At 39.8% G+C, this 23,463-nt stretch overlaps 1 protein-coding gene across 1 annotated transcript in view; it reads right to left on the minus strand.

Annotated features, from left to right (window-relative positions):
• Window positions 1-3,899: 3,899 nt before the first annotated feature.
• The window catches only part of slc22a13b (solute carrier family 22 member 13b), a 28,586-nt gene continuing 9,022 nt past the window's right edge, over window positions 3,900-23,463 (minus strand). The window contains 7 exon segments of the mRNA XM_063047665.1: window positions 3,900-3,990; window positions 7,629-7,838; window positions 10,224-10,332; window positions 11,964-12,175; window positions 13,631-13,722; window positions 17,873-17,993; window positions 20,799-21,020. Of these exon segments, the coding sequence (XP_062903735.1) occupies window positions 3,900-3,990; window positions 7,629-7,838; window positions 10,224-10,332; window positions 11,964-12,175; window positions 13,631-13,722; window positions 17,873-17,993; window positions 20,799-21,020 (1,057 nt within the window).

The raw sequence follows: 23,463 nt of genomic DNA on the forward strand, positions 1-23,463 counted from the left end.
CGAGATCCCTCTGCTCCTCCACACGACCAAGTATCCTGCCATTTACTTTGTACTCTGCCCTGGAGTTTGTCCTTCCAAAGTGTACCACCTCACACTTCTCCAGGTTGAACTCCATCTGCCACTTCTCAGCCCACTTCTGCATCCTATCAATGTCTCTCTGCAATCTTTGACAATCCTCTGCACTATCTACAACACCACCAACCTTTGTGTCGTCTGCAAACTTGCCAATACACCCTTCTACCCCCACATCCAGGTCGTTAATAAAAATCATGAAAAGTAGAGGTCCCAGACCAGATCCTTGTGGGACACCACTAGTCACAATCCTCCAATCTGAATGTACTCCCTCCACCACCACCCTCTGCTTTCTGCAGGCAAGCCAATTCTGAATCCACCTGGTCAAACTTCCCTGGATCCCATACCTTCTAACTTTCTGAATAAGCTTACCATGTGGAACCTTGTCAAATGCCTTACTAAAATCCATATAGATCACATCTACTGCACTACCCTCATCTATATGCCTGGTCACCTCCTCAAAGAACTCTATCAGGCTTGTTAGACACGATCTGCCCTTCACAAAGCCATGCTGACTGTCCCTGATCAGACCATGATTCTCTAAATGCCGATAGATCCTATCTCTAAGAATCTTTTCCAACAGTTTTCCCACCACAGACGTAAGGCTCACTGGTCTATAATTACCCGGAATATCCCTACTACCTTTTTTGAACAAGGGAACAACATTCGCCTCCCCCCAGTCCTCCGGTACCATTCCCGTGGACAACGAGGACATAAAGATCCTAGCCAGAGGCTCAGCAATCTCTTCTCTTGCCTCGTGGAGCAGCCTGGGGAATATTCCGTCGGGCCCCGGGGACTTATCTGTCCTAATGTATTTTAACAACTCCAACACCTCCTCTCCCTTAATATCAACATGCTCCAGAACATCAACCTCACTCATATTGTCCTCACCATCATCAAGTTCCCTTTCATTGGTGAATACCGAAGAGAAGTATCCATTGAGGACCTCGCTCACTTCCACAGCCTCCAGGCTCATCTTCCCACCTTTATCTCTAATCGGTCCTACCTTCACTCCTATCATCCTTTTTTTCTTCACATAATTGAAGAATGCCTTGGTTTTCCTTTACCCTACTCACCAAGGCCTTCTCATGTCCCCTTCTTGCTCTTCTCAGCCCCTTCTTAAGCTCCTTTCTTGCTTCCCTATATTCCTCAATAGACCCATCTGATCCTTGCTTCCTAAACCTCATGTATGCTGCCTTCTTCCACCTGACTAGATTTTCCACCTCACTTGTCACCCATGGTTCCTTCACCCTACCATTCTTTGTCTTCCTCACCGGGACAAATTTATCCCTTACATCCTGCAAGAGATTTCTAAACATCGACCACGTGTCCACAGTACATTTCCCTGCAAAAACATCATCCCAATTCACACCCGCAAGTTCTAGCCTTATAGCCTCATAATTTGCCTTTCCCCAATTAAAATTTTTCCTGTCGTCTTTGACTTTATCCTTTTCCATGATAATTATAAAGGCCAGGGAGCGGTGGTCACTGTCCCCCAGATGCTCACCCATTGAGAGGTCTGTGACCTGACCCGGTTCATTACCTAGTACTAGATCTAGTATGGCATTCCCCCGGTCGGCCTGTCCACGTACTGTGACAGGAATCCATCCTGGACGCACTTAACAAATTCTGCCCCATCTAAACCCTTGGAACTAATCAGGTGCCAATCAATATTAGGGAAGTTAAAGTCACCCATGATAACAACCCTGTTATTTTTGCACCTTTCCAAAATCTGCCTCCCAATCTGCTCCTCTGTATCTCTGCTGCTACCAGGGGGCCTATAGAATACCCCCAGTAGAGTAACTGCTCCCTTCCTGTTCCTGACTTCCACCCATATTGACTCAAAAGAGGATCCTGCTATATTACCCACCCTTTCTGTAGCTGTAATAGTATCCCTGACCAGTAATGCCACCCCTCCTCCCCTTTTTCCGCCCTCTCTATCCCTTTTAAAGCACTGAAATCCAGGAATATTGAGAATCCATTCCTGCCCTTGTGCCAGCCAAGTCTCTGTAATGGCCACTACATCATAATTCCATGTATGTATCCAAGCTCTCAGTTCATCACCTTTGTTCCCGATGCTTCTTGCATTGAGGTACACACATTTCAGCCCTTCTACCTTACTACCTTTACACTGTTTATTCTGCTTCTCTTTCCTCAAAGCCTCTCTGTATGTTAGATCTGGCTTTACTCCATGCACTTCTTTCATTGCTCTATCGCTCTGGGTCCCATCCCCCTCGCAAATTAATTTAAACCCTCCCGAACCATGCTAGCAAACCTACCTGCAAGGATATTTCTCCCCCTCGAGTTCAGGTGCGACCCATCCAATCTGTACAGGTCCCACCTTCCCCAGAAGAGATCCCAATGATTCAAAAATCTAAAACCCTGCTCCCTGCACCAACTCCTCAGCCGCGCATTCAACTGCCATCTCCTCCAATTTTTACCATCTCTGTCACATAGCACTGGCAGCAATCCTGAGAATGTCACCCTTGAGGTCCTGTTCTTCAGCCTTCTGCCTAATTCCCGAAACTCACACTTCAGGACCTCATCCCTCTTCCTGCCTATGTCGTTGGTCCCAACATGTATCATGACTTCTGGTTGCTTTCCCTCTCGTACCAGGTTGTCATGCACCCGGTCAGAGACAGCCCGGACCCTGGCACCCGGGAGGCACCAAACCATGCGGGTATCCTTCTCACGTCCACAAAATCTCCTGTCTGCTCCCCTGACTATAGTGTCTCCAATGACAGCTCTCCTCTTCTCTGTCCCACCCTTCTGCACCACAGGGTCAGACTCAGTGCCGGAGGCCCTGCCACCGTGGCTCACACCTGGTCGGTTGTCCCTGCCAACAGTATCCAGGATGGTAAGCTTATTATTCAGGGGAATGGCTACAGGGGTGCTCTGCACTACCTGTCTGCTCACCTTCGCTTTCCCCCCTCTGACTGTCACCCAACAACCTGCTTCCGACAGCCTAGGTGTGACTACCTCCCTGTAGCTCTGATCTATGACTGCCTCATTCTCCCTTATGAGTCAAAGGTCATCCAACTGCTGCTTCAGATTCCTTACACGGTCTTCCAGATCGCCCAGCCGTATGCACTTCTGGCAGATGGGGGAGAGGGGCGTTCCCCCAAGACTGCCACATCTCACAGGAGAGGCACATCACCGTCTCAGGAGACATTGTAAAAACTAACTGCGAGCGAGCTCATCCTCCGCCTCTTCTCATCGAAGCCTTTCGAGTCAAAGCCTCAAAGCTCCACTCCTTCACTGGCCCACTCACGCACGCAAGGAGAATGTAAGGAAATACAATGAAAATGAAACAAGAATTTAAGATTGTTACGTCATTTCCTTCAAGACAAGTCTACCATTACGTCTATTTTATGCAATTATGTTTCCGTGCATTAGGTAAAGCACTGTGACAAATATATGTTCTACTTGAGATCCCACAGATGGACTCCTATCATTATTATGTTTATGAAATCCTGTGGATACTTTCCTATACATTTCATGAATATCTACAGTATTAGTTGCCTTAAAAACAAAGGAAAGTACACCATCATACATATATCACGCATTGGCTAATTTCAGTCACATAAAATAAAGAATTCCTCTGACTCATTGTACTAGGCTCTGATGACATCCTGTGTTCAAATTACTAATACAGAATTACTCAATAATCTTTTTAAAGCCAATTTCTGATCCAATTTTTCTTTTGACAAATTGACATATTGTTTCCTGCAAATGAACATGAGCTAAAAGTTAAAATGCAGTGTAGTTCTGAAGAGGTTGCAGTCAGTGCTGCTCAAATTCAGGCCATTCTTCAAAATCATGTAGCATCACATTCGTGTGCTCATAGTGAAGTTTCCTTCAGCATCTGCTGCAGACTGATGGCATGCATTTTCTACATCACTTTTGCCATTCACTTCCCTAGAGACAACGTAAAGCAGTTAATCAACTGCATAACAAGGCATTAACAGATTAAAGGTGATCTAAAGAGAAGTTTGCATTCTAAGGTTAAAGATCTCCTCTGATAACCTTAATGATTGGAAAAAGACAGTATGTGGCATGTGACTCCAGTAAAATAAACATCTTTATGTAAATATATGCTTAGACCATAACACCATAAGACATAGGAGTAGAATTAGGCCACTCATCCCCATCAATCATGGATCATATTAACCCTCTCAACCCTATTTTCCTGGTGTCTTCCTGTAACCTTTGACAACCTTACAAATCAAGAACCGATCAATCTCTGCTTTAAATATACCCAATGACTTCACCTGCAGAGCCATCAGTGGCAATGAATTCCACAGATTAACCCACTCTGGCTCAGGAACTTCCTCCTCATCACTGTTTAAAAGAGATGTCCTTCTAATTTGAGGCTGTGTCCTCTGGTCCTACACTCTCGCACTATTTCAAACATTTTTCCATGTCCCCTCTAACTGGGTCTTTCAATATTCAAACAGGTTTCAATGTGATCGCCCCGTCATTCTTCTAAATTCTAGTGAATACAGGCCCAAGACCATCTAACGCTCCTTGTCAATTAACCCTTTCATTCCTGGGATCATTCTCATAAACCTACTTTGGACTTTCTCCAACGTCAACACATCCTTCCTCAGATAAGTTGCCCAAAACTGCTTACAGTACTCCAAATGCCTTATAAAACCTAAGGATTATATCTTTGCTTTTATATTATAGTCCTCTTCAAATGAATGCCTACATTGCATTTATCTTCCTTACTACTGATTTTTTCTGCAAGCTAATCTTTAGGGAATCTTGCACAAGGACTCCCAAGCTCCTTTGTACCCCTGATTTCTGAACTCATTCCCCATTTAGAAAATAGTCTACGCCTTTATTCTTTCTACTAAAGTGTATGACCATACACTTCCCTATACTGTATTCCATCTGCCACTTCTTCACCCATTCTTCTAATCTGTCCAAATTCTTCTGCAAACTCTCTGCATTCTCAACACAACCTGCCCCACCCATTTTAGGAGCTTTGAGATTATTAGCAATACACATATTTTTGTGATAATCTGGTCAGATCATCAATCTTCATGATGATAGATCCTAATTACCTTTTGGAAACCATTCCTTCACTCACTAATGACATTTTTGTTCCAAAAAGAAAGTAATGGGAAAAAAAATGACCCCGGAACTACTATTGATTATTTTTTTGCTTCGTGTAATTTACTTAAATCAACATCATACAGAGATTTAAGGGAAAGTATTTCAAATACAAATCAAGCTTTTCCAGTCTTTGTTAGAGATCAGCATTACTCACAAAATCGGTATAATCCTAAGGCATGAATGCATCACTATTGGTAGCTTCAACTACTGCAATAAACTTTGCACACCTTTAGTTTTAAAAGTTAAATTTGTTTTTTTTTGTGGGAGCGGAACAAGGATACTAATAAAATGTTTTAAAAGCTTTTGACTGTCATATTATTAATTTTTTTTTCCAAGGAACAGGCTTTTCCACTAAGCTTTCAAACTGTTTTGGTAATTTAAAGTAAGGTTACTTATAAGCAATGGATTAAAATATTGCTATAACAATATTTATAATAATTTTCAGCTATCTTAATCAAATTGAACACATATCAAGAAAACTATTGTAACGCAAAATCTTTAGTCTTTATATTTTTAAACACAATGCAATAGTGCTGGCTTATTGCAGAACTTGCAATTCATGATATGCAAATATATTTCACTGAAAATCAAAGTTCTCAAAATTGGTATAATAGTCCAGAGTACAAATTCAGCCCCTACACACCAGACTGATAAATAATAATTATAACTTGGGGAAGTCAAACCTGACATCACAGCTTTCTTTGTAAAGAAAATTTTCTATCCAAATGAGGAAGTTCTCTTATATTCACCTGCCAAACATTCTTTAATGGATTTAGTTTAGCTTCTAATTGTAGCAGAGCCAAAAATTGTAATTCACGGGTGCGCTAGAAAGGCACTGCAGCAGTAAGTAAATGACCAATTCAAGAGACTGGGAGTTGGATATCTTGATTTGAAGCAAGGCTAATTCATTCTCCTTTCTGAAGATGAGCTCCAGAGGCACGTAAAGGCGGATCGGAGTGATGATGGTGCTAAACGGCGGCTCCTTTGTTTGCATCTTCGGAAACAGCTCTATTTCCATCTTTAATATCTTTACTTTTCCCTTTCAGGGTTTGTTTGAAGACCCCGACCTGGAATTACACGCTGACTACGGTTCTTTGCGGGAATGGGACCCACTCTCGGGGTTTCATGACTGGCTGTTCGGCATGGCAAAGGCTCGGCCTAAGTATTAGGGAGAGAGAGAGCCTGTGGTATGTCGAATGCCAGGTGAACAATGTAGTCCTTGGGGTAACTACAAGTCTGCGTCTTTACTGTTGCTTTGCTCACGCTTGAGTATTTGCTGGCGGGCGCTGATGCGCTTTTTTTTGTTGGTGGGGGGTGCAGGGAGGGGGGATTGTTGCTTGCTGCCACTTTCGCACAGAAAGGGGGGAGCTGGGGGGTACTTTGGGCTTTTAACATTTGTCTGTCGTTCATTCTCTGGGGCACACTTCTGTTTTCGTGGATGGTTGTGAAGAAAAAGCATTCCAGGATGTATATTGTATACATTTCTCTCACATTAAATTGTATCTTTGTACCTTTGAGATTAGCAGCTTGATTGAGCTTGTGCAGTAGCAAGAAGGGTTGGGACTGAGAGTGAGATATTAGGATTTGGACAACAAGGTTGATGGTGATTGGAGAACACAGAAAGAAAAGTTGGGACTTGCGGCTCAAAAATGGGAAGGAGAAATGGGAAACGAGAGAATCTGCAGATGCTGGAAATCCAAGCAACACACACAAAATGCTGGAGGAACTCAGCAGGCCAGACAGCATCTATGGAAAGAAGTACAGTTGATGTTTTGGGCCAAGAAATGGGATTTGATTTGAGGTGTGTTTCAAGAGGACTCTTTGTACATCAGCTGTGGACTCCAGCTACTTCCTCACTTACTGCCAATCAACAATTAATAAGAATCTCAATTGTGGGTGAATTTGGTCACCAATTAATCTGTTTTCATTGGTGATGGCTGTTGGCAAGAAGGAACAATCCCTGACTGGAGGGGATTCTAGTCCTGAAATGATGTATTATCTTAGAACCTCTTATATTCCAAATTGGAACTTCCACTGAAGAGAAAGATAAAGCAGACTAGTATCTCATATTCTTGACAAAAAAAAATGAATAGCTCAAGATGACCATGCTACAGTCAGATGTGGTTTAGCCATTGCTGATTCTCATTATAATTCAATGCAGTACAATATTCTGGGAGGTCAATAGCTGTTGACTGTTTTCTTTTGAATAGAACATTCAACCAAGACAAGTGTTAGTCATCTCATGTAGACACAAAAAATGATACTTTAGAGGCACTTAATAAATAAAACAATTTTTGAACCTTCCCAAGATCGGTAAGAGCACTATGTAATTTCAGATTCTATTTTCCCTTCTTACTGATCATAAATGCTGGGTTGGAATATTAAACTGTGACCAAATGGGGCCAAGCTCATAGCTTAATTAAAACAGTACTAACATTTTAACATTTCCAAGTTGTCTAGTGTGATCCGGCAATTCTTTGTTGGCAGTTTCAGGCAGCAGGAGGCTCAGGGCACTGGTGATTATGGATGTGATTCCAAATAAGATCAAGGAGATACCTGGATAGTCCTGTTCCAAAATCATAATCAAGGGAACAATCGTGCCACCTAACCGAGCAAATATGGACACCAAACCAATGCCACTCTGCCTGCATTAGCAAAAGAAGGAGCTATAAACTTGTCAGCAATACAATCTTTTTCTCATACACTGTTCATTTTTATGGCTGACAATCATTTCTAAAGAATTTTTTTCTATCATCATAGGTGTCAGTTAAAATGAGACCATGCAACATAAACAGTTTATTCTCTTTGGAAATTTGGAGTTTAAATGCTTAACTGTTTATTCTTCTACATTTGTTGTTTCATTACTTGATCACTGATTTCACAGGTTGCAAAGAATAAATAAAATGTGAAAGTACACTCAGTGGCTAATTTATTAGGTACCTCCTGCATCTAATAAAGTGGCTACTGACTGTATGTTCATGATCTTCTGCTGCTGTGGCCTGTCCACTTCAATGTTGGATGTGTTGTGCATTCAGAGATGCTCTTCTGCACACCATTGTTGTAACACATGGTTAGTTGAGTTTCTGTCACCTTCCAGTCAGCTTGAACCTGTCTGGCCATTCTCCTCTGACCTCTCTCATTGACATTTTCTCCCATAGTACTGCTAATCACTGGATTTATTTATTCTTTTTGTTTTTCGCACCAGGTGATCAGCAGTTACTGAGAAATTTAAACCACCCCATCTGATAGCAACAATGATTGCACAGTCAAAGTCACTTAGATCACGTTTCTTCCCCAATCTGCTGTTTGGTCTGAACAACAGCCGAACCTCCTAGGCATTGGGTTTCTGCCACCTGACTGGCTGATTAGATATTTACATTAATGAGCAAGTGTACAGGTGCACCTCATAAAGTGGTCACTGAGTGTAGGTTTCATTGTGATTCTAAATTCAGTGGAATATCTTGAAATGCAAATCGTGAATAGTAAGGTGAAGTAAAGCAATTGGGAGTTTAAAAAATATTTGCTCACATATTGGTAAAAATAAGCAGTTAATAAGCTTCAATATGAAAGAAAAATTTAATAAATAGAAGGATTAGGTCATTCAAGCCTTCAGGACTTACTCATCTTAAATCCACCTTCTTACACAATTCCTTTATTCCTTACATTGCCCATGATTTGCCACCCATTAGCACTCAGGGTTCTGAGACATAAAATGCCATTTTAATAGTATACTCATAAGGAAGTCAGAATCAGGTTTACTATCACCAGTGTATGATGTGAAATTTGTTAACTTACCAGCAGGATTTCAATACAATACATAATCTAGCAGAGAAAAAATAATAATAAACAAAATAAAAATAATAAATAAACAAGTAAATCAATTATGTATATTGAATAGATTTTAAAAAGTGCGAAACAGAAATACTACATATTATAAAAGGTGAGGAAATGTCCAAAGATTCAATGTCCATTTAGGAATCGGATGGCAGAGGGGAAGAAGCTGTTTCTGAATCGCTGAGTGTGTGCCTTTAGGCTTCTGTACCTCCTACCTGATGGTAACAGTGAGAAAAGGGCATGCTCTGGGTGCTGGAGGTCCTTAATATTGGACGCTGTCTTTCTGAGACACCGCTCCCTGAAGATGTCCTGGGTACTTTGTAGGCTAGTAACTAAAATGGAGCTGACTAGATTTACAATCGTCTGCAGCTTCTTTCGGTCCTGTGCAGTAGTCCCTCCATACCAGACAGTGATACAGCCTGTCAGAATGCTCTCCACAGTACAATTGTAGAAGTTTTTGAGTGTATTTGTTGAAAGTGCCAGAACTTTAGGCAATGAAAGTCGAAGGAATTGTAAAATTTGTGGGATGAAAAACAATTACATTTTCCAGTTAATGACCTTTCAAAATAGACCGATGAAACATTAATTTTATTTCTCTTGCAACAGAAAGCTATCTGGCCATATGGCATTTTCACTTTCTCAGAATCTGTTTTTTGTTTATTTACAGTGAAGATACTGATCCACAGCTCCTGAAATTTATTATCGTCTGCTATTTGCCAAGAAAAAGTAGTGACAGAAGTCAGTTGTTTAGTTAACCCCTTTAGAGATTAATTAACAGTCAGCCATTTTGGTATGCATGTCGTTTCATGTTCAGCACAGACCATTTCATGTGAAGGGAGGTATATTTGTACCCTTGAGGTTACTTGTGCACATGGTGGGTTTTTAACACTTTGTGGTCACTTTTTCTGATAACAGTTTTTTACTTCACGACTTGACATTAAATACAAATCGTCATGGTGGGCTATGAACTCATCTTCATTATCAATCCTGTATTATAAGTAATAGAGGGATCATACAAACTGCACAACCAGAATGTGACTGAGGCAAGTTGCTGCAAATTGCTGTCTACATTTCACAAATTCTGTGCCTGATCTCCGAATGCTTGATATACAGTTGAACAGATGGATGAAACATTCCAGTATAAAAATAGTGAGATTTCACACAGCTCAATACATACTTTTTCTAATCCATCATACCTGATCACAGTCGGGAATAACTCAGTAGAATAAACAAAAGTTACTGAGAAGGAGCATGAGATTGACAATTTTGCAAGGACAGCAAGCACCGTGACTTCCAGAGCCATTCCTGAAACAGCAAGAACAGACACCACAGCAGGGTTATGCTTGAACACGCTCTGGTTTGCAAGGAATCCATTTTAATTAGTTCTCTAAAAGCTGCGCCTGATATTTTTCTGATATCCCACTTATGGTCACTGTGACTGAGAAAGCAAAGTTGCTCCTTTACACTGAAAAAAAGACTGAATTTGAAATGACAAACCTGATAGTGAAAGGAAAGTGAATGTTTTGGATGATAACATCACTCACACCCTGAGAAACGTGCGTATTTCAAAATCTGCTTTACTGTTTAGTTTACTCTGGCCCCTGGTCTCCTATTCCAAGTTCAAGTTCAAGTTTAATTGTCAGTCAACCATACAAATGAAATAATGTTCCTCTGGGGCCAAGGTGCAAAACACAGTACCCACAATCACACACAGCACACATCACAAGTATCACATATAATTATGATAGCAGAAAAATATATAGTTACAAAAATATTAAAAATGATAATATAGCCCAAGTCACTGAGTGTCATAGTCTGTAGATTAATGGTGCATGGATGTTTTCCTGGAGCCATGTTTCCAATCTCCCAGATTTCAGGTTATGTAGTACTAATCTCACTCCCACTTGTGTAGAGTGCATAAAATATTCAGTATTATTCTCCCCTCATGGAGCTCAGTAACTTACACTTTCAACCTATACGGATCTCTTTTAATTAGCGAAACCAGTACTTTCTCATGCCACTACCTTAGATTTGTGCAGTTGGGTTAAAAGCAACTGCAGATGCACTAGATATCAATTAAGAACCATATTTCCTCAATTATTATTTTATATAGAGATTATTTTGAATGTCTTTGCTAGATTTCACCCACTCTTCTATACATAAATGATTTTAACTCATTTAACATACTAGATACATTACAACTAAATTACTACATACAAGTCTGACCACTGAAAGAATGTGATGTTACAAGAGGGGGCTTAGAGAAGATTTGCGGATTTTTGACTGAATAAGTTTAGTTACAATAAAAATATATGAAACTGAGGGAAATTGTGAGAGAACTGGATAGGCCCAAGAGAAAGGAATTATTCCCCAATGTAGAGAGCATAATATCTAGGAGACGCAGACCTAAGTTCACAGAAGGATTAGAAGAGAAAAGATAATTTCACAAAGGAGTGGCGAAAGATCGCACTCTCTGGAGCAAAAATTTCAATACATTTATAAGCTATCAAATAAGCACCCAAAACCTACAAATGGCAAAGCTACAGTCTGAGAGTGAAGAAGCAGGATTGACATTAATAGCCGGCTTTCAGCCAGCATTGAGAGAATGAACCAAGTTATACATTGCTTGGATTCTATGAGTGCTTCTGTTAGTTTCCAGCCTCGCATTCTATTGTACTCATGATAAATCAATAAAACTATTAAGCTGGATGGTTTCAAAGTCATGGATTACATTGCCCAAATAGTCTGGAAACAGAGCCAGTAATACTTTTTTAAAGGAATCAAAGGAAGCAGTTGTGTGACTTTGGGAAAAGACAGAGTGAGTGGAACACGGTTCATTTCAATAGACAGCAGAGGAATGGTGTAAATGACAGGACCATCCTGGATACATATGATGGGATCCTGACTGCTCCATCACTCATTTACTTCACTCCTACCTTCCGGAAAAGTCAGTATGAGGAGGCATGTAACACCACCAAGCAACAGGAAACATCCTTGACATTTTTTCCGACCAAATCTCGCCAAGAACCAGATGCAAGAAACACGGAGGATTTCCATTAATCCAAAGATGAAGTTTGTTAGGTAAATGTTCTTGCCAAAACTTCCAACACTGAAGCATAATCCATAATACACAAAGCTGTTTACAGACCTGTGATACCAAGAAAGAAATGTGATCATTTTGTAACTTATAGTGATTTTTTAATGTCTTTGTATTGTATTGCTACTGCAATAAAACAAATCACATAATATGCAAATCAGCAATGAAATCCTGGATCTGTTTCCTTACTGCAGCTCACTTTCCGTATTGATAAAACTATACACATATATACAAAAATAACAACATTTTGGTCCCATTGTTTAAGAAAGGATTTTTCTGAACCATTGGAGGCCAGAAGGAATTCACTAGGCTAATTCCTAGGGTGAGAACAATCTCCTATCATGAATGGTTTGAAAACAAGTTACACTTGTTTGGAGTTTAGAAGAATGAGAGATGAAATTTTTGAAACATCAGAAACTAGGGGGACATGATGACAGAGTAGATATTGAGATGTTGGATACTTGACATGAAGCAAATGCTATAAGGGGGCAGTCATTTAAAACTTATGTCTAAAGGAATTTCTTGCTACAGAAATTGATAAAACTCTGGAGTTCTTTGGCTTTGAGAACTCTGAAGGATAGTTCACCGGAGATGGTTAAAAGAGGGGTAGGTAATGTTTTGAATGACTATGCCTACTTTCTTCTGTGCGTTGACAGTTTTGCACTTTAAAAGGAAGGAATAAGCATTCTTCTTAAGCTGAGGAAGGAAGGGATATGGCAGGTTTCTTGTGACGATAAGAGGCAGGAGGAAGAAATTGGTCTTCTGCAGTGTGGTGTTACAATGGAGAGGACTAGCCCAGTAATCATATTGGGATTTGGGGGAAAGTTCAGCTTAGCCTTGTGTTGGGTAAAATGGGGGTGGGGGAGAGAGAAATTGATGGTCTTTTACCATTGGGGGAGGGTTAAAGCACATTCTGAGAGGAGAAGATCGAAAGTGGCGTTTGATGTGAGGGTAGGAGGGTGGAAGAGGGAGTGGCAGCATGTGAAAGAGTTAGGGGATCACACATCAAGTTTGAGTGCTGGTCAGAGATCCTAAAGAAGTGGATCTGATGAGATGAGGATTTTCCAAAGATATTACCAAACTATTTAACCTACCTTAATTAAAATCATTGTTGTTCCAAACTACTCAACAAAAAACCTTCAGACACTCACACAATGTAATCCAAATTTTCTTGTGATGGCCCAAAAAGAGCATTGCACACAAATGGCTTTATTATGAAAATAATGTTGGGGTTGCAAGGGTGACCCACAATGGACAGTAACTGGTCAATTTTCATGACAGGTGCAATGAGACCTGGTAAAAGGTCAGAAACACCATATACACTGGATTAAATTCATTTTCAGTTTTGGGGACATTTAAAAAATGTTTTACCAATTTTCCAAATATTTTGGGTTATAAACCATAGTCTTTGTTTGTAACTTCCCCAAATAACTGCACAGGATGGGGACATTTCTGTTACCCAGCATTATGAAATATAAAGTTTATTAATTAAAAATCCAATATTACCAAATGAAGGTCAAAACTAATGTAACTCTTCTCAGACTTGATATCCTGAAAGGATCCCAGAACATGACCTGCATGATTTCTTTCACAATGACCTTGAATGTAAATGTAGAAGTATTAGGTAAACAGAATCAGTGAATTCAAAATACCTGGCATGCCGGCGTTGAAACAAATACATCTACTCCAATTGGAAATCAAAAATAGTAGGAGTACATTTAAGAAGGGAATCAAGAGGGCATAAAGAGAGCAATGAAATGGATCTGGCAAATAAGTTTAAGGAAAATCCATACAGATGCTATAGATATATTGAGTAAAAGGACATCCAGGGAGAGAGTACCTCCCTTAAAGGTCATTCTGTCTATGTATGGAGCCACTGGAGATGTGTGATAATACTACTGAATATTTTTCATCAGTTTTTATTCAGGAGAAAATCATGGAAGCTAAGATACTGAGGTAAATTACGTTTGTAGTTGACCATAGATTCGTACTGGCAGATTAAGGAGGATAAATTCCCAGAACCTGACCAGGAAAATAATTGTGGAAATTCTTGCAGAAATATTTGCATCATCTATAGGCATACAGATAACCTTAAGGCTGCTGTCAAATCTGTTTGATAATGTTCACGTAAACCATTAGAGATACTGTAATATGTTAACAATTCTGAATTTATTTTGAGAGCTATTTAGTGATGCAGGGTATAGTAATAATGGTTTCACCTTCTTCCTTAATCTCATATTTAGAATCAGAATCAGGCTTAATATCACCGGTATTTGTCGTGAAATTTCTTAACTTAGCAGCGGTAGTACAATGCAATGCATGATAATATAGGGAAAATATGTAAATCAATTACAGTAAGTATACTGTACAAATGCATATTAAATAGTTAAATTTAAAATAGTGCAAAAACAGAAATAATAGAAGTGAAGTAGTGTTTATGGATTCAGTGGCCATTTAGGAATTGGATGACAGAGGGGAAGCAGCTGTTCCTAAGTTGCTGAGTGTGTGCCTTCAGGCTTCTGTACCTCCTTCCTGATGGTAACAGTGACAAGAGGGCATGTCCTTACTGATGAGGGCCCTTAATGATGGACACCGCCTTTCTGAGGCACCGCACTTTGAAAATATCTTGGATACTACAGAGGCCAGTACCCATGATGGAGCTGGCTAATTTTACAACTTTCTGTAGCTTCTTTCAATCCTGTGCAGTAGCCCCCCACCACCACATCAGAGAATAATGCAGCCTGTCAGAAGTCTGTGGAAGTTGAGTGTTTAGGTAACAAACCAAATCTTTTCAAGTTCCTAATGAGATATAGCCATTGTCTGCCTTCTTTATAGCTGCATCGATACGTTGGGAACAGGTTGGATCCTCAGAGATCTTGATACCCAGAAACTTGAGGTTACTCACTCTGTCCACTTCTGATTTCTCTGAGGATTGGTTCATGTTCACTCATCTTACCCTTCCTGAAGTCCACAGTCAGCTCTCTGGTCTTACTGACGTTGAGTGCCAGGTTGTTGCTATGACATCACTCAACTAACTGGTATATCTCACTCCTGTACGTCCTCTAGTCTCCATCTGAGATTCTTCCAACAATGGTTGTATCATCAGCAAATTTATAGATAGCATTTGAGCTATGCTAAGTCACAAAGTCATGGGTATAGGGTCAAGCAGAGCAGTGGGCTAAGCACACATCCCTGAGGTATGCCAGAGTTGATCATTAGTGAGGAGGTGATATTATTACCAATCCGCACAGATTGTGGTCTTCCAGTTAGGAAGTCGAGGATCCAATTGCAGAGGGAGGTATAGCGGCCCAGGTTCTGTAGCTTATCGATCAGGACTGTAGGAATGATGGTGTTAAAATGCTGTGCTTTAGTCAACGAACAGCATCCTGACATAGGTGTTTTAATTGTCCAGGTGATCTAATCTAAAGAAGTGTGAAGAGCTTTTGAGATTGCGTCTGCCGTAAACCTATTATGGCAAACTGCAACGGGTCCTGCTGAGGCAGGAGTTGATTCTGGTCATGAACAACCTCTCAGAGAATTTCATCCCCATAGATGTGAGTGCTACTGGACAACAGTCATTAAGGCAGCTTATTTTTATGTTCCAGTGCTAACAGTGCATTTTATAAAATGGTTAACATGTTAACTTAAGATCGTGCCTTTTACTTGCTGTCAATGGCTGCACAGTCAGCTTGCAAATCATAATCACTGAATGCCAGAAAATACCCCATCAGCGAGTTACTCATTGGCATGAAACTGAAGTTGCTGAACCTGTGTGAATAGTGCTGCTGGCACAGAGAGAGAGAGCAAGTGATCGTCTTAGTCACTTTTCTTACGATTGCAGGAACTTATTGTACATTGTTAACAAGGTATGCTCAAGTCTGATTCACTGATTTATTGGCGGATGGTGGGGGCTCTACGTGGTCGTAAACTCATCCATGCTGATAGAGGCCTATCTAAGCTAGTCTCAGCTGCCGCATTTGGCCCTCAACCCTGTAAAGCAGGGGTTCTCAACCTGGGCTCCTCAGACCCCTTGCTTAATGGTATTGGTCCATGGCATAAAAATGGTTGGAAACCTCTCCCATCTATGTGCCAATCTAAATATTGCTTAAATGTTAATGTAAATACGAGGAATTCTGCAGATGCTGGAATTTCAAGCAACACACATCAAAGTTGTTGGTGAATGCAGCAGGCCAGGCAGCATCTCTAGGAAGAGGTACAGTCAACGTTTCGGGCCGAGACCCTTCGTCAGGACTAACTGAAGGAAGAGTTAGTAAGAGATTTGAAAGTGGGAGGGGGAGGAGGAGATCCAAAATGATAGGAGAAGACAGGAGGGGGAAGGATGGAGCCAAGAGTTGTAGGGTGATTGGCAAAAGGGATATGAGAGGATCATGGGACAGGAGGCCCAGGGAGAAGGAAAAAGAGGGGGGGGGAACTTAAATGTTATTTTAACTTATTCTACCTCTTCCTCTAGCAGTTCCATCCATAAATCCACCACCCTCTACATGAGGAAGTTGCCCTTGGGTCCCTTTTAAATCTTTCCCCTCACCTCAAACTATGTTGTCTAGTTTTTGATCCCTTTCCCTGGGAAAATAATTGTGTGCATTCATCCTATTTATTGATGCTCTTTGTACCCCTCTACAAGGTCACTCCTCAGTCTCTTACCTCCTACAGTCCAAGGAATAAAGTCTGAGCCTACCCAACCTCTCCCTATAACTCAGACCCTCAAATCTTCGCAATATTCTTGTAAATTTTCTTTTCACTCTGTACATAGATGACATCTTTCCTGTAACAGGGTGACCAAAGCTGTACATAATACTCCAAATGTGGCCTTACCAATGCCTTGTACAAGTGAAACACAATTTCCCAACTACTATACTCAGTTCCCTGACTGTTTAAGGCCAACATGCCAAACACTTTCTTCACCACCCTGTCTATCTGTAATTCTACTTACAGCTAACCATGTAGCTGTACTCCTAGGCTCCTGTGTTCTACAACATTCCGCAAGGCCCTATCATTCACTGTGATAGTCCCACACCAGTTGGACTTCCCAAAATATAACACCTTGTATTTATCTGAATTGAACAGACCAACTACCTACTGTAACTGATCAAAATCAGCCTAAAATTTTTGATATCCTTGTCTATAATAGCATCTATTTTAATGTCATTTGAAATCCTCCTAACCAAGCCTTGTATATTCACATTTATTAATTTAAATGTTAAACAAGAATGGTTCCAACACAAATTCCTGGAACAAATTTGACACCAGGCTTAAAGTTACACTATGCCTGAAGAATGTATTTCAATGAAGAAAAGGATTCTAAAGGGTATAAGTTCTATTGAGAAAATTGCAGAGTTTGGGCCATGGTACCTGAAGAATCAAAAGCTGGCCCATTAATGCCTGATACATAAAAAGCTTAAGATCTGAAGCAAATCTTTCTCAGAGGGTCATAGGGTTGGGGGAGATTGCAGAGGTAGGTAGAGATGAGATTATAAAGGCATTTTCAGACCAAGGTAAGAATTTTAATATTCAGGCCTATTTGGAGAGCAATATCAATATAATGTTTTAATATCTTTGCTTTAAGCTTTGATTTGCCATTCATACTATATAGATGAAAAATTGTGCTTATGTTGTATGATGCAATGAAAAGCATGTTTATTTATTATATTGCTTAATATTAGCTTTCAATTGAGCATTATCTTCACAACTCAAAGAAGTTATTTATCTTTACACTCCCATGACATTTACCTTGTCAATTAATGATTCATTTATTGCCCTTCTGTTCATTATTGCTGCTCTCCGAAGATACCCATTGGCTGCTTCTTTTTGTCCTTTCATTATAAGCCATCTTGCAGACTCTGGAAGCAACCTAAGGGGACATCATTAAATTTAAGTGATTGAGTGGCAAACAGTACATATTTGTTAAGTACTGTATAAGCCTATTTTAAGCTTAAATGACCAACATTGTAAACATTCTTAAAAAAAATACATATTGACATTGGTTTAAGAGTACGAGTTCATGAGGCGATGCATGATGACTAGTTAAGACAGAAATAGGGTTTCCTACAAAGAATATTCTGTAACAGATTAGTGTTTAAACCTTGCAGAAAATGAACATTTGCCCACAAACTTACATTGTGTTAAACAGGAATCAGACAGATAATGTACAGAACAAATACATTGCACCTACCAGACTGGGAGATCATTTCGCTGAACACCTACGCTCTGTCCGCCATTGACTTCTCAAACCTCCGCTAATGCCCCATCTCCCCCTCGTACCCCATCCGTTATTTATTTATATACACACATTCTTTTTCTTTCTCTCCTTTTTCTCCCTCTGTCCTTCTCACTGTACCCCTTGATCATCCTCTGGGCTTTTTCTCCCCCTCCCCATTTTCTTTCTCCCTAGGCTTCCTGTCCCATGATCCTCTCATATCCCTTTTGCCAATTAACTATACAGCTCTTGGCTCCATCCCTCCCCCTCCTGTCTTCTCCTATCATTTTGGATCTCCCCTTCCCCTCCCACTTTCAAATCTCTTACTAGCTCTTCTTTCAGTTAGTCCTGATGAAGGGTCTCGGCCCTAAACGTCGACTGTACCTCTTCCAATAGATGCTGCCTGGCCTGCTGCGTTCATCAGCAACTTTTATCAATGAAGGTTGTGGGGTTAAAGTAGAGATTACTGCAATCTGCCAATATGACCAAGACAATAAGTACTGAGGTATCGACTAAGTAACCTCTGAACCTAGAGGAAGCAGTCTTTAGATTTTACTTTGAAAGCCTGGTGAAATATTTTTGCTCTTTTAAGGAAAGCTATTTTTTAAACTTGGTTTTGATTACCTTGCACGCTTCCCAATAATCTTAACTATGACTTAAAACTCTATGAAGATCCCTGGTAATACCATTGTCTCTTCATTCTCCACTCCAAAAAAAGAAAACTATTATTTACCTCTACTTTCAGCCTTTAAGTAAAATTGCTGTCTATGCTACAGTTGACCCTTCAATATCCCTGTTCTCACTTTTGCTCATCATTCTTCATTTTGAAATTTTATCAAAAGGGCTTCTGAAAGTTCATGTAAATGACACCACCTACATTGCTTTAATTAGCCTCCTCTGATTTCTTTTGTTAAGGTAACCATTGTGTCAAGCACAATTTGTCTTTAACAATGCTGAAACTTAGAGAGTACAGGGGTCAGATAAGATGGAACAGAATGATGTATTTTTCTATAGGTAAGTGAAAAACTGATAGAGACATTTAAAAATATGGGATGGGAGTGGGGAGGAGAAGAAACAAAGTTATCATTTCAGGCTGATGACCTTCCATCAGAACTACGATAAGTTAGAAATCAAACATATTTTAAGTTGAAGGGAAGGAGAGTTGTAGAGAATATCTGTGAAAGGGTGGAGACCAAAAGAGATGGAACAACACCATTGGTAATGGAATAGATAGATTTAAAGACAAAGACAACTGAAAACTGAGAATACCACACAGAATTGATCAAGGGTGGCCTGCAAAACAATGATATGGACCAAGTTTGTTTCTTAATGTGAATACCACATCAAGCATACTGAATGGGTACAGAATATTAGAAATAGGTGACTAGCTGATTCACATACAAGGTATTTGGACGTTAGGAAGGGAAGAGGTGAAAGCAAGTGTTATATCTGCTGCAGTTCCATGGGAAGATGTATTGAGAAGGGGAATAGGTGTTGATAGAGATGAAAGGTTGAACCAGGGAGTCACAAGGGGACTGTTAGGTAATCCTGCACAAGGGCTCCCAAGTGCCTTTGCACTTCAATTTTTTGTATTTTCTCTCAATTTAAATTTCTTCTATCAAAGTGCAGGACCATACACTTCCAAACACTGTATTCTATCTGCCATTTCTTTACTCATTCTCCTAATCTGCATAAATCCTTCTGTAGCCTCTCCATTTCTTCAAAACTACCTGCCCCTCCACCTATCTTCATATTGTCTGCAAACTTTGCAACAAAGCCATCAATTCCATCATCCAAATCATTGACATATAATATAAAAAGAATTGGTCCCTACACAGACCCCTGTGGAACACCACTAGTCCCTGACAGCCAGCCTGAACAGGGTCCTTTATTTCCACTCTTTGCCTCCTGCCAATCAGCCACTGCATTATCCATGCTGGAATATTTCCCATAATACCACGTGCTCGTAGCTTGTTAAGCAGCCTCATGTGTGACACCTTGTCAAAGGCCTTCTGAAAATCCAAGCACACAACATCAACTGATCCTTCTTTGTCTATCCTGCTTGTTATTTCTTCAAAGAGTTCCAACAGCTTTGTCAGGCAAGATCTTTCCTTGAGCAAACTATGCTGACTATGGCCTACTTTATCATGTATCTCCAAATATCCTGAGTAATTAATAACCCTTAATAATTGACTCCAACATCTTCCCAACCACTGAGGCCAAACTAACTGGCCTATAATTTCCTTTCTGCTGCCTCTCTCCTTTCTTGAAGACTGGAGACGTTTTCAATTTTCCAGAATCTAGTGATTCTTGGGAGATCATTACTAATGCCTCCATAATCTCTTCAGCCGCCTCTTTCAGAACTCTGATGTGTACACCATCTGATCCAGGTGACCTATCTACCTTTAGACATTTCAGTTTCCCAAGAACCTTCTCTCTAGTAATGGTAACTTTACACACTTCATGCCCCCAGCACCTGGAACTTGCACCATACTGCTAGAAAGAGTAATAACAATTTCATTCCTACCAAAAACGACTGTGTTCGTCATTATGCCAGACACTGAAGTACCAAGAACAAACTGCAAAACAATGAATAAGCTGATGTTTGGTACAAATGCTGCTCCTACTCCTGTGATAAGCTGAAGAAGCAGTGAGACTAAAATACTTCTTTGTCGACCAAACCTATAAGAGAAATGGCAACAAGTCATTGAGTGCAAATTGAAAATGCTGGAGTTACTCACCTGCAGAGAGTGAAATGGTGTTAGTATTTCAGGTCAATGACCCTCCATCAGAGCTCATTCTGTTCTGGGACATTGATTCTGATCCTCTATCTATAAATACATCGACACTGAGAATCACCCTGCATTTTGGCTCTAATTTCAGGTTTCCTGTAGCATAACGATTTTCTAAGTATTGAATGTGTTGTCCATTGGCTGACATCTCAAGAGGTTTCACCTCTCAAGGAGCATAGTAGATTGCAGTAACTTCCTCAAAAAACATTTGGGCTGAATTCTAGTATCAAATTCAACCAAGCTGCTCGATTATCGGGTGGGAGTTACTAGTGACAGTGATGGTAAACAGAATGCTTGGGATTCGTAACGGGAGAACAGTAGTGTTAATAAACTCAGTCAGGTCCTAGTTGGTTGGAATGGAATGATTAAAAACATATCCTGGTCACTAATCACAAAGATTAAGCGGGAGAATTAGATTTAAGACAGGACACTGATAAGTGTTTTGTTAGTCTACCTAAGAGTAGTTCTTTTAAAGTTAAATAAATAATTCTGCAAAGTTTTTAATAAAGTGCTTAAACATGTAGATTAGGATACTCTCAAATTTTAGTTATGGCTTGTCCTTTACTATTTGGGGCAACAGTAAGGATGAAATTATTTTACCCTCTAACTTTTTGGGTTGAATTTGAATAAATTTCATCTCAATAGAGTAGTCTGAAAATAGAAGGATAATTATATAATCTTAATTTCTTGTCAGATTAAGATGCTAAAAACTACAGCCACTGAGAAAGTCAGTGGAAATGACTGATATTGGTTTATTATGGACAAGCATACAGTGAAAAACTCATCTTGTTCATACAGATCAAATAGTTACCCTGTGCATTAAGGTAGAGCAAGGTAAAACAATGACAATGCAGAATAAAGTGTAAAAATGACAGAGAAAGTGCACTGCAGGTAAACAATGAAGTGCAAGATCATAACAAGGAAGACTATAAGGTTAAGAGTCCATCATATTGTACTAGACAACCATTTGTGTCTTGGAACAGCAGGGTAGAAGCTGTCCTTGAACTTGGCATTGTATGCTTTCATCTTCTTCTGACCAATGGAAGAGAATAAGAGGTAATGTCCAGAGTGATTGTGGTCTTTGATTATGTTGGCTTTATTACTAAGGCATCATTTTGATACTCAATTGCCCTTTCTGAAAGCATTCGTAGTATGAAAATTGCGTTCCTTGTTCCTCTATCCTCAATAAATACATATTGCAGTTTAGAAGTTTCTGACCTTAACTTGTTTATAATTCGACTCAGAACAATTCTCAACAAAATCTTTATTATGTGACTCATAAGATTGGTTGTTCTATAATTTTTGCAGTCAATAGTTCCAGGAATTTTTGGCAGAGTTATAAATACTGATTTCAAGAGATCATCAGGCAATACACCAGACTCATATATGCCATTAAACAGTTCAAAAAGAATATCTATGCCCAGGTCTTCTAGGGTTTGTATCATTTCCACTGAAATTCCATCAGGTCCAGTGGCTTTACCATGTTTCATGCTTTTCATTGCTTTAGTTATTTCCTCTCTGGTAATAGGTGGGCCAGAATTAGGGTCTTTAATATCTGGGGGATCCCCTTTTATCTCCAAAAAGCTGCTCTATATACTGAATCCACCTTTCACATACTTTATCTGGGTCCGTTAGTATGGATCCGTCTGCTGATCTTATGTATCCTGTAGAGGAGGTTTTCTTAATTCCAGTAACTTCCTTAATTTTCTTGTGATTTTCAACAATTGCTTCAAAATTTATATTGGAATCAAATGGCAGTGGTAAAAATTGATGATAATATAAGCAGTTGGACTAAAGTTCAAAGAGAAGTTAGACAGGGATGTGTTGCCTCACCGGAATTATTTAATATCTATGGTGAAATGATTCTCAGGGAAATAGAAGACCTAGATGGGATAAAAATTGGAGGTGTTAACATCAACAATATAAGATATGCAGACGATACCACCCTAATAGCAAGTGCTGCAGAAGACCTACAAATCCTCCTAGACAAAGTAGTACAAACAAGTGCAGATTTTGGTCTAACCATCAACTGCAAAAAAAAAACAAATGTATGGTAATGTCAAAACCGCAGGATACTTCCAACTGCCAATTGTACATCGGTAACCAAGAGATTGAACAAAAGACCAGCTTTAATTACCTTGGAAGCTTTATATCATAAGATGCTAGAAGTAAAGTAGAAATAAAAAGAAGAATTGCCATTGCTAAAACCAAGTTCCAAAAAATGAAACCCGTTTTTACCAACAGACACATTTTATGACAACAAGGCTTAGGCTACTAAAATGTTACATCTAGTCAATCTTGCTGTATGCATCCAAAACATGGACCATAACACC

Source organism: Mobula hypostoma, chromosome 1 (assembly GCF_963921235.1).
Source record: "Mobula hypostoma chromosome 1, sMobHyp1.1, whole genome shotgun sequence".
In the NCBI taxonomy this organism is placed as follows: Eukaryota; Metazoa; Chordata; class Chondrichthyes; order Myliobatiformes; family Myliobatidae; genus Mobula; species Mobula hypostoma.